General features: G+C 38.5%; 1 protein-coding gene and 1 long non-coding RNA gene across 2 annotated transcripts in view; one reads left to right on the forward strand and one right to left on the reverse strand.

The window, feature by feature from the left end:
* The window catches only part of LOC113065042 (uncharacterized), a 48,901-nt gene that overhangs the window by 11,929 nt on the left and 18,338 nt on the right, over window positions 1–18,634 (reverse strand). The window lies entirely within an intron of this gene.
* Window positions 4,817–11,876, forward strand: LOC113065039 (ICOS ligand-like). Its single transcript, XM_026236155.1, has 4 exons — window positions 4,817–4,962; window positions 6,668–6,708; window positions 6,802–7,134; window positions 11,395–11,876. Exons 1-4 carry the CDS (start codon window positions 4,952–4,954, stop codon window positions 11,559–11,561), a joined length of 552 nt encoding a protein of 183 aa, XP_026091940.1. The 5' UTR covers window positions 4,817–4,951; the 3' UTR covers window positions 11,562–11,876.

The raw sequence follows: 18,634 nt of genomic DNA on the forward strand, positions 1-18,634 counted from the left end.
TAATTTTGTACACAAAATTTTAGATAGGACAGCCATGCCCACACATTTTACAAATGTGCCTGAAGCCAATGACAATCCGAAGGGCAAGTAAATTAATTAGTATGATGTGCCTTCAAAAGGAAATCTCAGAAACCAAATGATTGAGGGGCTATCTGCATAGACATTATGTAGCTCCGCCCCTTTTTCAGGCCCCTTGTACACACAAACTGACCACCGACCGCAACTTTCAAATGCCATCTTTATTTTTTAGCTGAACTGTCATAGAATGGAACACTCAGGATATCAAAGGCAGCGAAGAGGATACATCTAATCTGCCTTCAAAAATCGTCCAGATGTAGGAGACAGGAACTAAAGCTAAAATTGATTTGGACGTGCCTTGATGCCTTCCTACCTTGGAATGCATCCTCAGAAGGCAGCTTTTTTTCAGTTTTCGGATGCAATCTTTATCTTATCCTCTCAACCATACCCCCCCCCCCCAAAAAAAAAGTTTTAGGAAAAAAAATGTTTTTGCCCATGTTTTTTTTTTATAAAAATATATTTCATTCAAAAGTTAAGCTTTGTCCTCGGTAGAGGACATCAGGACTCAATTTCTTAAAAAAAAAATAAAAATGAAAAGACATGAATGAACATGCATAGAGTTTTCAAGATTTTTCTTTTTTAATTTGTATAAAAATGATTCTCAACTATGTTATAAAAGAATGATTCAATATACCATTTTTCTTTCTGCAAAACGTGTAAAATGACCATAAATGGGTTTTCTCATTAAATACATTGTATCTATAAACTAAAACTAATTTGCATGTTAATGTGTTTTTCAGGCAACATGTAATGAAAAAAGAAGTGGAATAATGGGAGTAATAATTGACAAGATTTTCATAATAATATATAATACTTAATATAATATTGAAATATAAGTTATTTCCTTATTAATTTGTTATGTCTCCAAAAATGTGTAATAAACATGCTTTTAGTCCCGGGTCCTCTTATGAGGACATGTAGGAAATCGACATCCTGTTTCATAACAGAAAGTAATATTTTGATTTGAAACCCAATAACATTTTCTGATTCAAAAACTGATTTAACTTTATTAAAATGTGTGCATAATCACATTCAATAAAGTCTATTTAAGTTTTTCAGATGAACAAAGCACGAGGTTCTCTTGCATAATTAGCATTTTAATTGTTTGGTTAGACAGTTCATATATTACCCTATATATTCACATTCATAAATCAGGGATTTAAACATGGAATTATGTTCTGTATGCTAAACAAGCGTATGTGCACAGTACCTATAACTGCGCTTTCATTTTGTGAGACTGACATGCTAAATGGCCAACTGACCCGGTTTACTCTCATTAATTTTGTTCACGAACGAGATAATCTATGTATCAGTTAATTTAATTCACGAACAACATGTATCCATTCATTCAACTCATTCGCGAACGACATGTGTACCAGTTAAGTAATTTCGTTCACGAACGATATCTCTAGATCTTGTTCAGACTCATAAAACTCATTCAGTGAAGGGCGTATTCGCTCACTGCAATCAACAAATCACATGCTCCGTCTCATGTCATACTCGAAGCCTATTGGCTCGAGGTTGAGTAACTCTTTGACAGGATGAAACAGTCCACAGATACCCGGTTCACCCAGGGTGGAAGGTTTCTTTTTTTTTTTTTTGATGCATCCCTGGGCGTCGCCATTGGCTAGTGGACCCCCACCTGCTGTTAGCATTCCATTGACTCCCATTCATTTTGGCATCACTTTGACAGCGAATAATTTTACATCTGAGGCATTTAAAGACTCCATTTGTCCATTCATTATTTTAAAAAAAAACACGAAAATGTATAAAAGGCTCCATTACCTTGTATCTTACGTTGTGGCCCTGTAGAAGCAGGTTTTGTAAAAATAGGCTAACAATTGCATCATAACCTGCGACTCTCTGTCACACAGTAGAGAAATTACCATATGGACAGGAGGAGAAGCTTGCAGGCAATCTTTTACTGTCTATGAGGCTATCGGGGGACGTGGAGGCATGAAGTCAAGGGAGAAGTCTATAGTGAGTCCATAAAAGCAACGGCACAAAATTGTTCAAGAACATCTGCAAGATTTGGTGGGTGATTCAGATTTCTCTTGGCACAGCTATTAGAGGACTTACAATTGTCAGGCAGGTTGCTCACGTGACATCTACATCATCAAGCTCAGTTTGAGTCTGCTCAGTACGCTCGACCCCCAGGAAGTGCATGCTTCTAATTGACTTCATTTGTCCCTGTTGAATCCAATGGGTTCACTGTGTTCATTTCTTTTACTGTCTATGGGTTCACCGAGCTGCGCATGCACTGCTGTGGAGGGAGGAACTTCAGTGAACGAGAAATATAAGTCAGTGGATTACAAAAACCTTAAAGATTTGTTCAAAAAGAATGATTCGTTCACAAACGACACATCACTACACTCGATTCAACTCCACCCTGTTCGGCCATTTTTGTCGTTTGATAGCAGAGATAAGATTTTATTCACACAGAAACTTTTTATTCACACGTTATTAACAAAATGTCAAGAACAATGTCTCCATCCATGCCCACTACTACAATACTGCCTGTTTTACAACGCCTATTTAACACTCACAAAACCAAATATAAGTTATATTATAAACAATTAAAGAAAAGCACTAAAGTAATAGTGAACCTTGTGTGTTAATTTATAGTCTAAAGTTTATAGTCCAGGGATAACCTTTTAGATGCAACTTGCTGAACACAATCTGTTAACAGTTCAATCAATATTGTAAAGTATAAGGACAAAACTGCAAAATCTTGGCAACTGCTTCTCATGGGTGAACTGCGCCTAAGTAGTATACAGAAATGTTAGTAGGTGTTTGAGGCAACTTATTTAACACAATTCACACAGTAATTCAGGAAAAAAATAAATATCTGAATGCTCCACATGAAACTTAGTTCTTCCGACCTTTTACCACAGTGTCGATTTATTTTGATTAAAGCTGCAGTAGGGAACTTTTGACGCTCTAGCGGTTAATAAACAGAACTGCTTGCGCCTTGCGGAAGAACATCGTAGCCGGAACTACTTCTCTCTGTTTATGTCTATGAAGAATCACAAAGGTACTGGGTTACTCCGCCGCGGTATCCCCGAAGCAATCTAAAATAGTCCGAATATAAACACTTATTATAGGTGCACCCTAGTGATTCAGGACAAGCTAAAAACACGTTTTGGAAAATGGATTCATGGTGTACTCGCTTATTATGTTCATTTTTCTACATTTTGAACACAAACAAAGTTCGGACCGCAGCTCTGATTGGTTGTTTCTTAATGGGAGCGATGTATTTCTGCAAATGGCAATAGGACCACTGGGAGGAGCCAGAGGAGCTTGATTTTTTTCACAGATTATCTGTCTCATATTCTACTGTCAGGACATAATGACAGGTTTAACAAATATGTAAAAAATATATTTTTAAAAAAGTTACTTACCGCAGCTTTAATATGTGCGAGGGACAGAGAGCAAGACAGCGCCTAGTTTGGAGATGGTGAAGTCTAGTTTACACTTTCGCGCGCAGCCGGGTCTCTCTCTCCGCTCGTTCTTTCAGTTAAACATGCGCCCTTTTCACAAGCGCGGCAGTTCATCTACATTACTCACCAATCAAATAAGGCTTTGGCGAAGCTACAAAATCGTAGTGAGAAATCAAAATGGCGGATTGCTCAAAGTGTTTTTTTTGTTTTCTCTAGTGTGACGTCTATCAGAGTGAAACGGCATCTGAAATGAGATGGCAGGACTTGATTTCGTCCTTTGGGAATTGATTAGATTGTTGGAAGTTGGGTTGTTGCTAACAAAATGGAGGCAGATCTGAATGCAAGTTTGCAGTTAGTTGTGAGGGGATTTCTCTCCACTGGATTCACCACCGACACCCTAGCATTTTTTCTTTATTGAGGAAGATGAGGACAATCAACAGCACAAATCATACTTAACAGTGTCAGTGTGTTCGCGAGAGAGAAAGACTGTCTGAATGACTGAGCGTGCATGTCCTCCGTCAGCTTCAGTCATATTCATAAAAAAAATAGTTGGAGTAATGAGAGTAATGTCGTGGTAATCTCCTAATATCCTTTCAGTTTTTAAGGTTAGTCTACTCGCATTGGTAAATGCATTGATTTCTATAAAGTGAAGCAGAAGCTCCGCCCTGCGCCATAGCTCATGACCAGAAGAGAGAAGTTGTTTAGAGGGGGAGCGGAGGTTAACGTTTATGATAAAAGATTACTAGGGCATTTAATGGTGACTTTAATCATTTTCACTGTAGTTCATGGTTTATTATGATTCAGCTACTAACACAGTGTCGAGTGAATATTTCTGTACTGTAGCCAATGGAAATCTTAGATTATAAGTGGTCCTCATCAATATTGGACATATGTTTAAGTTATCATGACATGCTCGCAAATACAAGATAATTAGTAACTGTGTTTGACCCTTTTATATTTTTGTTTTACAGATCATGTTTCCACAGCCGGTTATAGTCCTACATATATATTTGTTTCAAACAATTAAAATAAAAGTTGAAAAACAACTTTTCCTGTTGTTGCAAGTTAAACCCTTTTTTAAATTGTTTTATTTTTATTTATTTTCTTCTTCTTACTGTAGTCTCCTGTTCACCGCTATAGATTTTTGTATCACTTTTGCTCTGTGACCGCTTCCGCTACAGAGAGCACGGGCGTCGCGCACATTGATATGTATACTGACCGATAGGTGCACCAAAGTACCGCGAGACCTATTGAGGCAGACCGCTCTTCTATGATTTTGAATCACTCTCGCGGTACTTTGATGTCATAACCGGTCTGCGCAGCGCGACCTCAAGTCAAACCCACCGAGCTAAATTACTTTCTGTTTCTTACGGTGGTTTAAGTAGTATTTCTGAAATATTATGTAAAATATATATTCCTTATATCGGGGCACCATGATCATCGGGTATGTTTATGTTTTAAAATGATATTCTGTTTCAACAAACGGTTTGCACTTTCCACACTTCAGATCTGCCGCGATAAACTTACGTTACGTGAAAAAGTGATCAAGTTTGTGAGTTAATTTGGCCTGGTTTGTTGTGGCTCTCACACAAACTGACATTACCAACATCTAGCATTAACAAACATTTTCACTCTCATTAATGCATTATTCACAGTTTGATTAATTAGCGAATTACAGGTTAGTACTCAAAGAAATAGCTATAACTATTATTGTGGTTTAGCCATTAGCATTAGCATGTTGTATCCTTTGTTTTCCCTGCATGTACAGTTAACGTTAGTCAGTTTGACTGTGTAGTGTATTCAAGGTTTTACCAGGAGTGGAAGATGGGTAAAGATGCTCCCTTAAAAACAAGAACATGTACTGCTGAATCATGTTCAAAGTTTATCATCTAACGTTACAGGATATTATAACATCTAGCAGGCTATATTATTAATGGAAATTATAAAGTTTTAAGATTTAATTTGATGCATTGTGTCAATTTAGAGACAACTGGTAAATAAAACTCAGTTAAAACCTGAATCCTATTTAATGTTTATTTTATAAATGTTTTTATTTTAATGGAAGATTGTCATAAAAGCGATAGACTACCAATTCAGTTGGAATGATTCAATTTAACTGGTCTTTAGGTTATGATGAACAATGAAAATTGTACTTGAATAATAACTCCATGAATTATGAAGAAAACAGTAAAAGCACAGTTCCACAATGTGCGCGAGGGGGCATCTGACCTTATTCTGTCCATCTAAATATTCCACATCAAAATAAAATAACACAAAATATAAAAATACATTTAATTAAAATCATTTAAAAGTCACGATTAATAAGGGGATAACCATCTGATAAATGTGTCAAGATTTTAGAAGTCTAAACAGGGTTTCATTACTGTATAAATGCAATACAATTTCAGTGAGAGTTTTTCTACACGGAGTGTGACAAGGATTTATTGTCATGTGTGTGTATATATATATATATATATATATATATATATATATAAGTAACAATTTAATCCATATTGCATGCATTTAAAACAGTGAAAATATTTATTTGACTTAGATTTAGGAATCGTCAGCAAGCTTAATATCTATAGCACAGTGAATGTTTATATGGTTATCAAATAATGAGATGCTACATTTTATTCAAAAACTGTTTTATATTGACTAAATATAATTTATTATCTTTTTGCTATATTAAGAAACAAGCAATAATGGACTCATAAATGGGCTGTCCTGTTCTTTCCAATGCACTTGAACGCAAACTCCTAATTATAACTCCAGAAGTAAGAAATAGGTAGTTTCAGATAGCACATGAAAGCACAAACACATGACCTTGTTATTTATCTCATTTAAATTCAAATCAGTTAATCTTGAATATAGGCCAGCAGGCAAATTCATTATTGTTCTTTAATTGTATGAAAACTCATTATTGTTCAAAGCCAGTGGTGTCCGTAAGTTCCTGGGGGGCCAGAGCCCTGCAGGGTTTAGATTTAACCCTAATTAAACACATCTGATCGAACAAATCAAGTCCTTCAGGCTGCTTTAAAAACTACATGGCATGTGTGTCGGAGCAGAGTTAGAGCATTTTTAGTTGTCATGATAACTTGGTTGAGATCAACAAAGTTAAAGGAACTTGTTTATTTCTTTTTCTGCAGTTGGTGCTTCATCTGCATATTTGCAGTGGTGATAAACGAAGGTGAGCACAAAACAAACTACATTTAAAAAATGTAATTCATCCCACTATGTGTAAGTTCCAGACTGTTTACAATTAGAGTTTGTGTCATTTCAGTGTCTCTGGATGTCACTTTAGTGGGTTTTACTGGCAGTTCTGTTGTTCTGCCGTGTTCTTCAACTGAATATGATCTTGAACTTCAAGACATCAATGTGTTTTGGAGACACAATGGGAGTGAGACTATTTATGATCTAATTAGTGGTAAAGATTCAGTAGCAGGACAGAACCCACGGTACAAGAACAGAGCGCAAACTTTCCCTGATGAGTATCTGAGAGGAAACTTCTCCATCAAACTCATCAATCTCACTCACGCTGATGCAGGAGAGTTCGTCTGCCTCATCATTCACTCATCTGATTCTAAACAGGAGACTGTACTGCTGTTCATTAATGGTAAGTAAAAATAGTTAAAAAAATTATTAAAAATAGTTATGTTTGAAGTTTTAAAGGTGCAGTGTGTAATATTGACAGCTAACGGTTGAAATGGGAACATCAGTTCAAAATAAAAATATTGGTGAGAGTTGTTTCTATCGTCCCTCCTCCTCAGACTCAATGCTTGCGCAGTTTGGCAGATTGAGGACACATGACATGAACAAGTGAAATGGACAATAGATGGCACCAAGCCTTACACTGTATGTTAATGTCAAAGAGCTTTTTAGATGGATGCAGAGGATTTTTAGGTTAGCAGAATCTGCAATCTCTGACCCTGTTTGTTCGCTTCTAGTGACGTTAAAAGCACATGTGGCCAAGTATGGTTTCCTATACTCTGAATTTGTGGCACATTTTTCCACTAAGTGCAAATAACAGTAAATTATATTTGTCTATTTGAAGTGGGCGGAATCATACAGACCAAAACAATAATTTTGACACGGGACATGCAAAGTAGAATAACTGGATGTAGGGGAGTTTTTTTTCTTTTCTTTTTTTCTTCAGAGAAACAAGTACAGGTGCATATCAATAAATTAGATTGTCTCGGAAAAGTTTGTTTATTTCAGTAATTCAACTCAAATTCTGAAGTAGTTGATGTCTTTGGTTCTTTTAATTGTGATGATTTTGGCTCACATTTAACAAAAACCCACCAATTCACGATCTCAAGAAATGACAATATGGTGACATGCCAATCAGCTAATCAACTCAGAATACCTGCAAATGTTTCCTGAGCCTTCAAAATGGTCTCTCAGTTTGGTTCACTAGGCTACACAATCATGGGGAATACTGCTGATCTGACAGTTGTCCAGAAGACAATCATTAGCCCCATTCACACTGCACGTTGGTCCCGGAAAATTGCCGGAACATGGCCGACCTTGATCGATCCCAGGTTTGGGACCTAGTAACATCGCCGGGTTCGGACCTGAATGAGCGCTGTGTGAACAAAAGCCAGAACGTATGCTGTATAGGGTGTGTCATAGTGATGGCACATGTTATTGCGCGACTCTTTTACCGAGAGTTTGGAGGCAGATCAATGTTTGTGATGAAAACAATATGTGCAAACTGTAATGAAGTAGAGATCAGTTAGCTCTACACTTTTCACGCTGAAGCTGAGATAGTTCGCCAGCTTAAAGTGAAGTTAACATGATTATCATTTTCGACTCATTAGACGTCACATCCTGATGTCACATATCTTTACGGGACCTTTACGTGTTGTGTGTGAACGCTAGGAGTGTAAGAAAATATCGATACATGTGAGTATCGCAATATTTTGTTTGCTGATACTGTATCCATTCTCTCAAATTTAAAATGGATATTTAAAAAAAATCATACAAAATTTGTGGCAGTTGTTTCGTTTTTAGCATATTTCCCTACTGCTACATGGCAGTCTTCATCTCTGAAAAAATCCTGAGTGACAGGAAATACTAGTATTAAAGCACGCCACTAATGTTAGCGTGAAAGATTTGTCCCAGTTCATGTTTCATGGCACAAAGCAGAAGTGTGCCGTCATGTGGGCTTTCGTGGTAACCTCCACCGTGGGGCATTGGTGCTGACTCTGTTCTGCCGCTTACCATAACAACCCATGTTAAGGCTCACGCGAGACGCAGCCATAGGCATGAAGGTCGCCCTGCTGCTGCAGCCATCTCTTATTTTGGGGGCGTTTTGTGCAGTTGGTACGGTGCTCACATCATGGTTTTTCGATGGTGGTTAAGTTAGTTTGATGTTTGAAATTCATTGGACATTAGTTTTTTGGACACTGTTTAGGCACCAGTACTGTTTTAAAAGTATCAAAATGACACTGGTATTGTAAAAAACACAATCGAGTCCCAACCCTAACACAGACGTGTCAAGGAATTTGCTGAAGAATACGAAGAACTGGACTGCTGCCCATTGGTCCAAACTCCTCTCTTCAGATGAGAGCAAGTTTTGTATTTCACTTGGAAACCAAGCTCCTAGAGTCTGGAGGAAGGGCGGAGAAGCTCATAGCCCAAGTTTCTTGAAGTCCAGTGTCAAGTTTCCACAGTCTGTGATGATTTGGGGTGCAATGTCATCTGCTGGTGTTGGTCCATTGCGTTTTTTGAAAACCAAAGTCACTTCAACCATTCATTTACCAAAACATTTTGGAGCGCTTCATGCTTCCTTCTGCTGAACAGCTTTTTGAAGATGATGATTTCATCTTCCAGCAGGATTTTGCTCCTGCCCGCATTGGTAAAAGCACCAAAAGTTGGTTAAATGACCATGGTGTTGGTGTGCTTGACTGGACAGCAAACTCACCAGACCTGAACCCCAGAGATAATCTATGGGGTATTGTGAAGAGGAAAATGAGAAACAAGTAGAGTTGTTCCGATTCCGATACTAGTATCGGAAATATCTCCGATACCACAACAAATTCTGGCATCGGCATCGGCGAGTACATGAACCCATATACCGATCCGATACCATTTTCTTAAAAAAGACCTAGTTATGACCGCAAGCTTTGCCTAACCGCTGCACGGTTCTTCTTCGCTGCTCAAAATGCATTGAAAACACAGGAAGTTGTGCTGTGTTGCCACAAGCAACCCCTGTTTAGAGCAGCGAAGAAGAAATGAAAACGCGTTAGCAGCCCTTATCTATATATGACTGGATCACTCATAACATTCTAAACTGCCAAAAGACAGTGAAGCCGCTACTATATTATAGATCAGTGGTTAGCAGTATGTCTCTGTAGTACCGGTAGTTACAGACTCTCGAGTATATTCAGTACCGGCAACTGCGTTCAGTCGCTTCCGTGTAAGTCAAAACGCAGGGCTCCAGACAGTAGCCGAATATATACTAGTGTCTGTGAATATTAAACTGCAAAATACTATTTAAATATTACTCCCGCAAAATCTACATCTCTGTGGGTGACTGGCACAGATGCGCGAGAGCTCGCTGTTTTGTAGTCTCTGCTGTGTGTCATGAGGACACGAACGCATAAACCGTCACTTCATGAGAATTTACCGTTTCATTTGAGAATACTGTCATATCATAAACACAGACACTCAAAGATCTTCATGGCAGCCCATTAAAATAAATGTTTGGTTTACATGAGTAAATTGACAATATATAAAGCTACTGTTGTAGCCTACAGTAATAATAATACATCTCTATAATAATAATAATTATGCCTAGATGGTTGCTTGTTTTTTACTTGTTTTTTACTTGTTAGAGATTATCTGATTAATAGATCTTTTTTTATATTCCTAGACTTATTTGTTGCAGTTTTTTTTATACAGTTATATTGTAAAACTTAAATACCTTTTTTAGTTTGCGGTGTTAGATTTTTGGCTGCATTTGAAGTTCTTTTTTGCATAAGAAAATAAATAATACTGTCAAATTCATGTTAGATAATAAAAATACTGTAATAAATACAGTAGTTCACCATGTATTTGTTCATGTTTTATTGAGGGATCTGTCTGAAGCACACCATAAAAAAATTCTAGCAATTTACACAGGGCTAGTAGTATATACAGCTGTATATACAGATATACACCCAGGTATCGGATCAGTACTCGGTATCGGCCGATACCCTGAGCCCAGGTATCGGAATCGGTATCGGGAAGAGAAAAAGGGTATCGGAACATCTCTAGAAACAAGGGACCAAAAAAACACAGATGAGCTGAAGGTCACTGTCAAATAAACCTGGGCTTCCAGACGACCTCAGCAGTGCCACAAACTGATCACCTCCATGCCACGCTGAACTGAGGCAGTAATTAAAGCAAAAGGAGTCCCTACCAAGTATTGAGTACATGCACAGTAAATTAACATACTTTACAGGAGGCCAACAATTCACTAAAAACTGTTTCCTTTTTTTATTGGTCTTATGAAGTATTCTAATTTGTTGAGTGAAGTTTTTTGTTAAATGTGAGCCAAAATCATCATAATTGAAAGAACCAAAGACTTAAACTTCAATCTGTGTGCATTGAATTTAATACACAAGTTTGAGAATTTGAATTGAATTACTGAAATAAATTAACCTTTCCACAACATTCTAATTTATTGAGATGCACCTGTATGTGAACTGAGCATGTTTCCTAAATATCTGCAGACATAGTCAGTCAAAAATGACATACAGCACCTTTAAAATAAAAAATAAAATAAAAAGAATTCTGCTGTATACAGTAAAAAATTATAGACACATCTGTTGTTTTTATCACATTATGCAATAATGTTTCTTTGTTTTTGCCCCCCCCCCCCCCCTTACAGAATCAACAGTAGAAAAAAGAAAAAATTCCACTGAACCAGCAGAGACAGAATCAGACCAGAGGAATGTATTATTAATCTGTGTTTGCATTCTTGTACCTGTAATAATTTTCCTGTCTATAGCCTGTTTCATGATTCACTGTAGAAAAAGAACATCAGCTCCCTTATAAAAGGATATTTTTTTAAACTGAAGGGCCTGTTGCACACAGCAAGTGTCAGCATCATCTATGCAGCCTGTATTTTTAGCACCCATGTTAAAAAATGAGTGTTCACATCAGACGCACGAGCAGCACGTCGTTTTCTACTGCATTCTCTCACCTTTTATTTTCTTGTTATACTGTTGCTGATAAATTAAATACTGCTTGTTCTTATTGTATATAAATTAGATTATTAAACACTGTAACATAAAAAAGTAAATCCTGTCCATATCGTAATTCTATACAATTGGTGTTTTTGTCAGAATAAATACATTTTGGATTCTTTAAGTGTTTCTTATTTGTTAGTTTTAGGACTGGACAAAAAAATCTGCTAAATTAATTCCTGATTACACATCAGTCAATTTAATTGTTTCTGTTAACAAATGGTGTGCTCAAGGTAAAACACGGTGCTCACGGCTGTTATACAGCTCTGCAGACTTGTCAGAAGAGAATAATTATTTAATGCATCTGCTGTACTACAGATGTGCTCTTCTAAAAAGGAAGCCTCTTTATTTTAAACATTTTACTGATCTTTCCAGGAGAGGATATCGGTTTGGGCGATTTAGCAAAAAATTGTTTTATCAAGATATGTTTCATATCGCTCCATATTGATAATTTTAGTTTTTTCTCTCGCTCTCTCTCTTTTAATTTAACTAATTTATTAAGACAAAGTGCATTACATGCAGATTAAATAAGTGTTGGGGAAACATTTGACCTGTATCCTGAGGCCATAGGAGGGCGCAATGAGCAAAATAATGCACCTCATTAAACTGTTTATTCAGTGGAATGAAATAAGGCTGCCTATAAAAAAAAGTCCATGCCATCTAAACTAATATTTATAAATATAATTTCATAATTAAAAAAAAAGCATTATTTATTTATGCATAGCTTAATACAAATAGCTAAAGCACTGATCACACGATTGCATTTAAAAACATATGAGACTGGAGTGAAACCACTACAAATTCTTGAGACAAGTTTTCAAAAATGTAACCTCTTTTACCTTTTCCTGACTTTCTGTTCATCTCTTGTGCGAGAGACAAGTGAAACAATAATGGTTCTGTATGCGTTCTGAATGAATGGCTTGGTTTGAATTTTAACCTAACATTCTCCGCTTCTAAATGTCTTAAATATTTAGAATAAGAAATGCAACAGCAGCACATCTTGTGGGCTGGACTAGACAGACAAAAACATTAAAATGCAACAACTACACTTAGCGTAACCATCACCTCATTTCGGGCGCCATTGATAGTCTCCCTGACACACTCCTAAAATTCAAATACACCGTTTTTGCATTTTAATGCAAATTTTTATTTTAAATTCGACTAATATTCCTTTGTTTTTATTCAGTCTCCTCATAGCAGACAGGCACAGCACTCACTGTACCAACAGTTACAAAATATGCAATACCTATTATTTGATGATTATATGTACCTATATACCTTTTATTAAAAACTTTAAATAAAATAACAGACTTGGGCTGATGATACACGCGTAACATTTTGAGCAGTGTTTCCGGGCAACTTTTGGAAATGTTGCCATTAACGGGCAACCAGGTGAGACACAGGGCCCATGACCATCAAAATATCTGATAAAAAGACCGGGGTGGTGGTCCCTCTTTTCAAGAAGGGGGACCGGAGAGTGTGTTCCAACTATAGAGGGATCACACTTCTCAGCCTCCCTGGGAAAGTCTATGCCAGGGTACTGGAGAGGAGAATTCGGCCGATAGTGGAACCTCGGATTCAGGAGGAACAGTGTGGTTTTCGTCCCGGTCGTGGAACACTGGACCAGCTCTATACCCTTTCCAGGGTGCTGGAGGGTTCATGGGAGTTTGCCCAACCAGTCCACATGTGTTTTGTGGACTTGGAGAAGGCATTCGACCGTGTTCCTCGCGACATCCTGTGGAGGGTGCTCCGGGAGTATGGGGTCGGCGGCTCCCTACTTAGGGCTGTTCAGTCCCTGTACGACCGGAGCAAGAGCTTGGTTCGCATTGCCGGCAGTAAGTCAGACCTGTTCCCGGTGCATGTTGGACTCCGGCAGGGCTGCCCTTTGTCACCGGTTCTGTTCATATTTTTTATGGATTTTTATATTTTTTAGGCGCAGCAAAGGGCCGGAGAGTGTCCGGTTTGGGGACCATACGATTTCGTCGCTGCTTTTTGCGGATGATGTTGTCGTGTTGGCCTCCTCAGACCAGGACCTTCAGTGTGCATTGGGACGGTTTGCAGCCGAGTGTGAATCGGCTGGGATGAGAATCAGCACCTCCAAGTCCGAGGCCATGGTTCCCAGTCGGAAAAGGGTTGATTGCCCACTTCAGGTTGGTGGAGAGTTCCTGCCTCAAGTGGAGGAGTTCAGGTATCTTGGAGTCTTGTTCACAAGTGAGGGAAGGATGGAACGTGAGATTGACAGACGGATCGGTGCAGCTTCTGCAGTAATGCGGTCGCTGTACCGGTCTGTCGTGGTGAAGAAGGAGCTGAGCTGTAAGGCAAAGCTCTCGATTTACCGGTCAATCTACGTTCCTACTCTCACCTATGGTCATGAGCTGTGGGTCATGACCGAAAGGACAAGATCCTGGATACAGGCGGCCGAAATGAGCTTTCTCTGTCGGGTGGCTGGGCGCTCCCTTAGAGATAGGGTGAGAAGCTCGGTCACTCGGGAGGAGCTCAGAGTAGAGCCGTTGCTCCTCCACATCGAGAGAAGCCAGCTGAGGTGGCCTGGGGCATCTATTTCGGATGCCTCCTGGACGCCTTCCCAGGGAGGTGTTCCAGGCACGTCTCACCCGGAGGAGGCCCCGGGGAAGACCTAGGACACGCTGGAGGGACTATGTCTCCCGTCTGGCCTGGGAACGCCTCGGGGTCCCCCCGGAAGAGCTGGAAGAAGTGGCTAGGGAGAGGGAAGTCTGGGCGTCTCTGCTTAGACTGTTGCCCCCGCGACCCGGCCCCGGATAAGCGGAAGATGATGGATGGATGGGCATTTTTATTTTTATTTTTTTGCCTGAACGTTGATCTGCCTTCAAAAGGCCCTGTAAAAGAGTCGCACAATAACATGCATCACTATGACACACCAATTACAACATTGGTCCTGGCTTTTGTTCTAAGGTCACTATTCCAGAACGTGTTTGCGTTCACATAGAAGGAACTCTATATGCAATTTTACAGGATCAACCCACCATGTTAAAGTGGCTCAATCAGTCAGTCGATGACGCCGGTAATGTGAAATCACTTTAAATTTGGCATTAAATGGCTTGCAGTATTCTTTTCTTCCTTATTGTGACATATGGTGAAATTAATTCTTGAACAGGAAAAAATTTAGGGTGGGATTTTGTTGTCCATCGTGAGTTAATCACTGTGGCTTGCTATTGCTGTGATGTCACATGAGTGACAGGTTGTCCTGCCCTCACTCCAGTAAATATGTAATTGGTGAAGGGAGGGGAAGTTACACTGATCAGCCACAGCACTGAAACCACAGAAAGATGAAGTGAATTGCATTTATTTCTATCGTTACAATGGCATCTGACAAGGGATAGGATATATTAGACAGTAAGTGAACAGTATTGAATTCTTGAAAATTCAACTCTTTCAGCCGACCATTTGAGAGTGTGTGAAGTTGAACCTGGCAGGAAGTATGTGCACAAGACCACATGTCCCAGAAACATGTCAGAGTACACATAATGAAAACTAAATCCAAACTATCTCTAAAAATGCTTTGAAGCAGTAAGCTATTTAAGTATATCTAATCATTCATCACATTCAGGGACGTATGTGCTCCAATTTTGCATCCTGAAAATTTTATAGTGTAATTTAAATTAAATAGATATTGTATATAACTTGGTAGTAAAATGTAAAGGTTTGCCACTGCACTTTATCACTTAATTTGAAGCACCACAGTCACTACATCGGGACTTACATATAGTTACTAGTCAATCAACAATTAAAAACTGTAAAAACTTTACTTGTATTACCATGAGTAAGTGTCCCAACATGTGATCAAAAGTTTGTCACATGCAATCTTCATGCTCACTTGAAAACAGGTCAATTACAGAACATTAATTGTTTATTTTTATTATGTGTACATGAGCTGACCAGTCCTGTGATTAAAATGTTTCTGCTTTATTGTAATATATATATATATATATATTTTTTTTTTTTCAAATGGTATATGATTGGTCAGCTCTATAGTGTTGTGTTTGATGTGTTTCAATATTTAGTCAAAATGACATTATATATATATGTAGCACTTGTGTTTTCTTTGTATATATCACTGTTTAATTTAGTCTACTAGGTTACTTTTGGGGAGTTTCCGCCTTGCCTCTTGTGGTAGGTAATGGGGCTGAACCATGTTAACCAACCGAATCTTGAATAGTAAGAAACTCAACTCTTCTCTTTTGTCTATCTATCATTTGTTTGTGGGATATTCATTGCAAGAGATTGGACAGATTTAAACTTTGCTCTTTTACCACTTATCTGACAGCAAATTACAGTACAGTGTCAATGCAATACAGAAAATAAAAAGACAAGACTATTTTAAATCACAACGAAAAAAAAAGTTTCAGTGTTTAATTGACAGTGTCATGTCCATGATATTATGCTTGATAGCAACACAAGACAAGGTGTATATGTGAATGCATAAACAACAGACATACAGTACAAAACAGAACAAAGATGTCACCTTTGATACACTATAACTACTCCAACCTTAAAACAAGAAGTAGTAATTAAAAACGGAACAACAAAAAAAGTATACCTACATATACAGTATTGTTCAAAATAATAGCAGTACAATGTGACTAACCAGAATAATCAAGGTTTTTAGTATATTTTTTATTGCTACGTGGCAAACAAGTTACCAGTAGGTTCAGTAGATTCTCAGAAAACAAATGAGACCCAGCATTCATGATATGCACGCTCTTAAGGCTGTGCAATTGGGCAATTAGTTGAAAGGGGTGTGTTCAAAAAAATAGCAGTGTCTATCTTTGACTGTACAAACTCAAAACTATTTTGTACAAACATTTTTTTTTTCTGGGATTTGGCAATCCTGTGAATCACTAAACTAATATTTAGTTGTATGACCACAGTTTTTTAAAACTGCTTGACATCTGTGTGGCATGGAGTCAACCAACTTGTGGCAACTCTCAGCTGTTATTCCACTCCATGATTCTTTAACAACATTCCACAATTCATTCACATTTCTTGGTTTTGCTTCAGAAACAGCATTTTTGATATCACCCCACAAGTTCTCAATTGGATTAAGGTCTGGAGATTGGGCTGGCCACTCCATAACATTAATTTTGTTGGTTTGGAACCAAGACTTTGCCCGTTTACTAGTGTGTTTTGGGTCATTGTCTTGTTGAAACAACCATTTCAAGGGCATGTCCTCTTCAGCATAGGGCAACATGACCTCTTCAAGTATTTTAACATATGCAAACTGATCCATGATCCCTGGTATGCGATAAATAGGCCCAACACCATAGTAGGAGAAACATGCCCATATCATGATGCTTGCACCTCCATGCTTCACTGTCTTCACTGTGTACTGTGGCTTGAATTCAGAGTTTGGGGGTCGTCTCACAAACTGCCTGTGGCCCTTGGACCCAAAAAGAACAATTTTACTCTCATCAGTCCACAAAATGTTCCTCCATTTCTCTTTAGGCCAGTTGATGTGTTCTTTGGCAAATTGTAACCTCTTCTGCACATGCCTTTTTTTTAACAGAGGGACTTTGCGGGGGATTCTTGAAAATAGATTAGCTTCACACAGACGTCTTCTAACTGTCACAGTACTTACAGGTAACTCCAGACTGTCTTTGATCATCCTGGAGGTGATCATTGGCTGAGCCTTTGCCATTCTGGTTATTCTTCTATCCATTTTGATGGTTGTCTTCCGTTTTCTTCCACGTCTCTCTGGTTTTGCTCTCCATTTTAAGGCATTGGAGATCATTTTAGCTGAACAGCCTATCATTTTTTGCACCTCTTTATAGAGGTTTTCCCCTCTCTAATCAACTTTTTAATCAAAGTACGCTGTTCTTCTGAACAATGTCTTGAACGACCCATTTTCCTCAGCTTTCAAATGCATGTTCAACAAGTGTTGGCTTCATCCTTAAATAGGGGCCACCTGATTCACACCTGTTTCTTCACAAAATTGATGACCTCAGTGATTGAATACCACACTGCTATTTTTTTGAACACACCCCTTTCAACTAATTCAACTAATTGCCCAATTGCACAGCCTTAAGAGCGTGCATATCATGAATGCTGGGTCTCATTTGTTTTCTGACAATCTACTGAACCTACTGGTAACTTGTTTGCCACGTAGCAATAAAAAAAAATATGAAAAACCTTGATTATTCTGGTTAGTCACATTGTACTGCTATTATTTTGAACAATACTGTATACCTACAACTGGTATATCTTTTGCACTGTGTTGGTGGTACTGTGTATTATTTTGCACAGTTATTGAGTAGAGACACTTCAATACAGCCATGACGAATGTTTAGAACTGAGAGATGGAGGAGGAGATGCTACAAGTGGAGACAGAAAAGAGGAAAGAAAGTGGGTGTGTGGGTCAGGCTAAAGGCTAACTTGTCGAGGCCCCCGCTTCCTTCCTACCGTCTCTATTGCCCGGTCGATCCACAGTAACATGGATGAAATACATCTACATCTGGCGACAGTGGGCCATATACAACTGCTGCAGCATGGTTTTCACTGAAACGTGGTTGGACAATACATCTTCAGCTTCTGAGCTAGAACGTACAGTACTTCCTACAGAGAAAACAGGACTTCAGAGTAAGAAAGCCGGCAGGGGACTGTGCATTTACACAGGAAGGTTAACTGCTGTTCTGCTCTGTTCACATTCCACCAGACACTAATGCAAAGCTAGCGCTAGCCACCCAAGGATGTGTGTTTATCCCATTACTCTACATGCTCTTCACACATGACTGCCTAGCCTCTTTGCCATCTAACCTCATCATTGCATTTGTTGACAACACTAAAGTGCTATGATTTATCACCAATAATGATGAGAGTGAATACAGAAAGGAGGTTGGCCATCTGGGA

Source organism: Carassius auratus, chromosome 47 (genome assembly GCF_003368295.1).
Source record: "Carassius auratus strain Wakin chromosome 47, ASM336829v1, whole genome shotgun sequence".
NCBI classification, from domain to species: domain Eukaryota; kingdom Metazoa; phylum Chordata; class Actinopteri; order Cypriniformes; family Cyprinidae; genus Carassius; species Carassius auratus.

Coding starts and splice junctions, on each gene's coding strand:
- LOC113065039 (XM_026236155.1), top strand. Junction 6,709..6,801: donor TGCAGTGGTGATAAACGAAG/GTGAGCACAAAA, acceptor GTGTCATTTCAG/TGTCTCTGGATGTCACTTTA. Junction 7,135..11,394: donor TGTACTGCTGTTCATTAATG/GTAAGTAAAAAT, acceptor CCCCCCTTACAG/AATCAACAGTAGAAAAAAGA.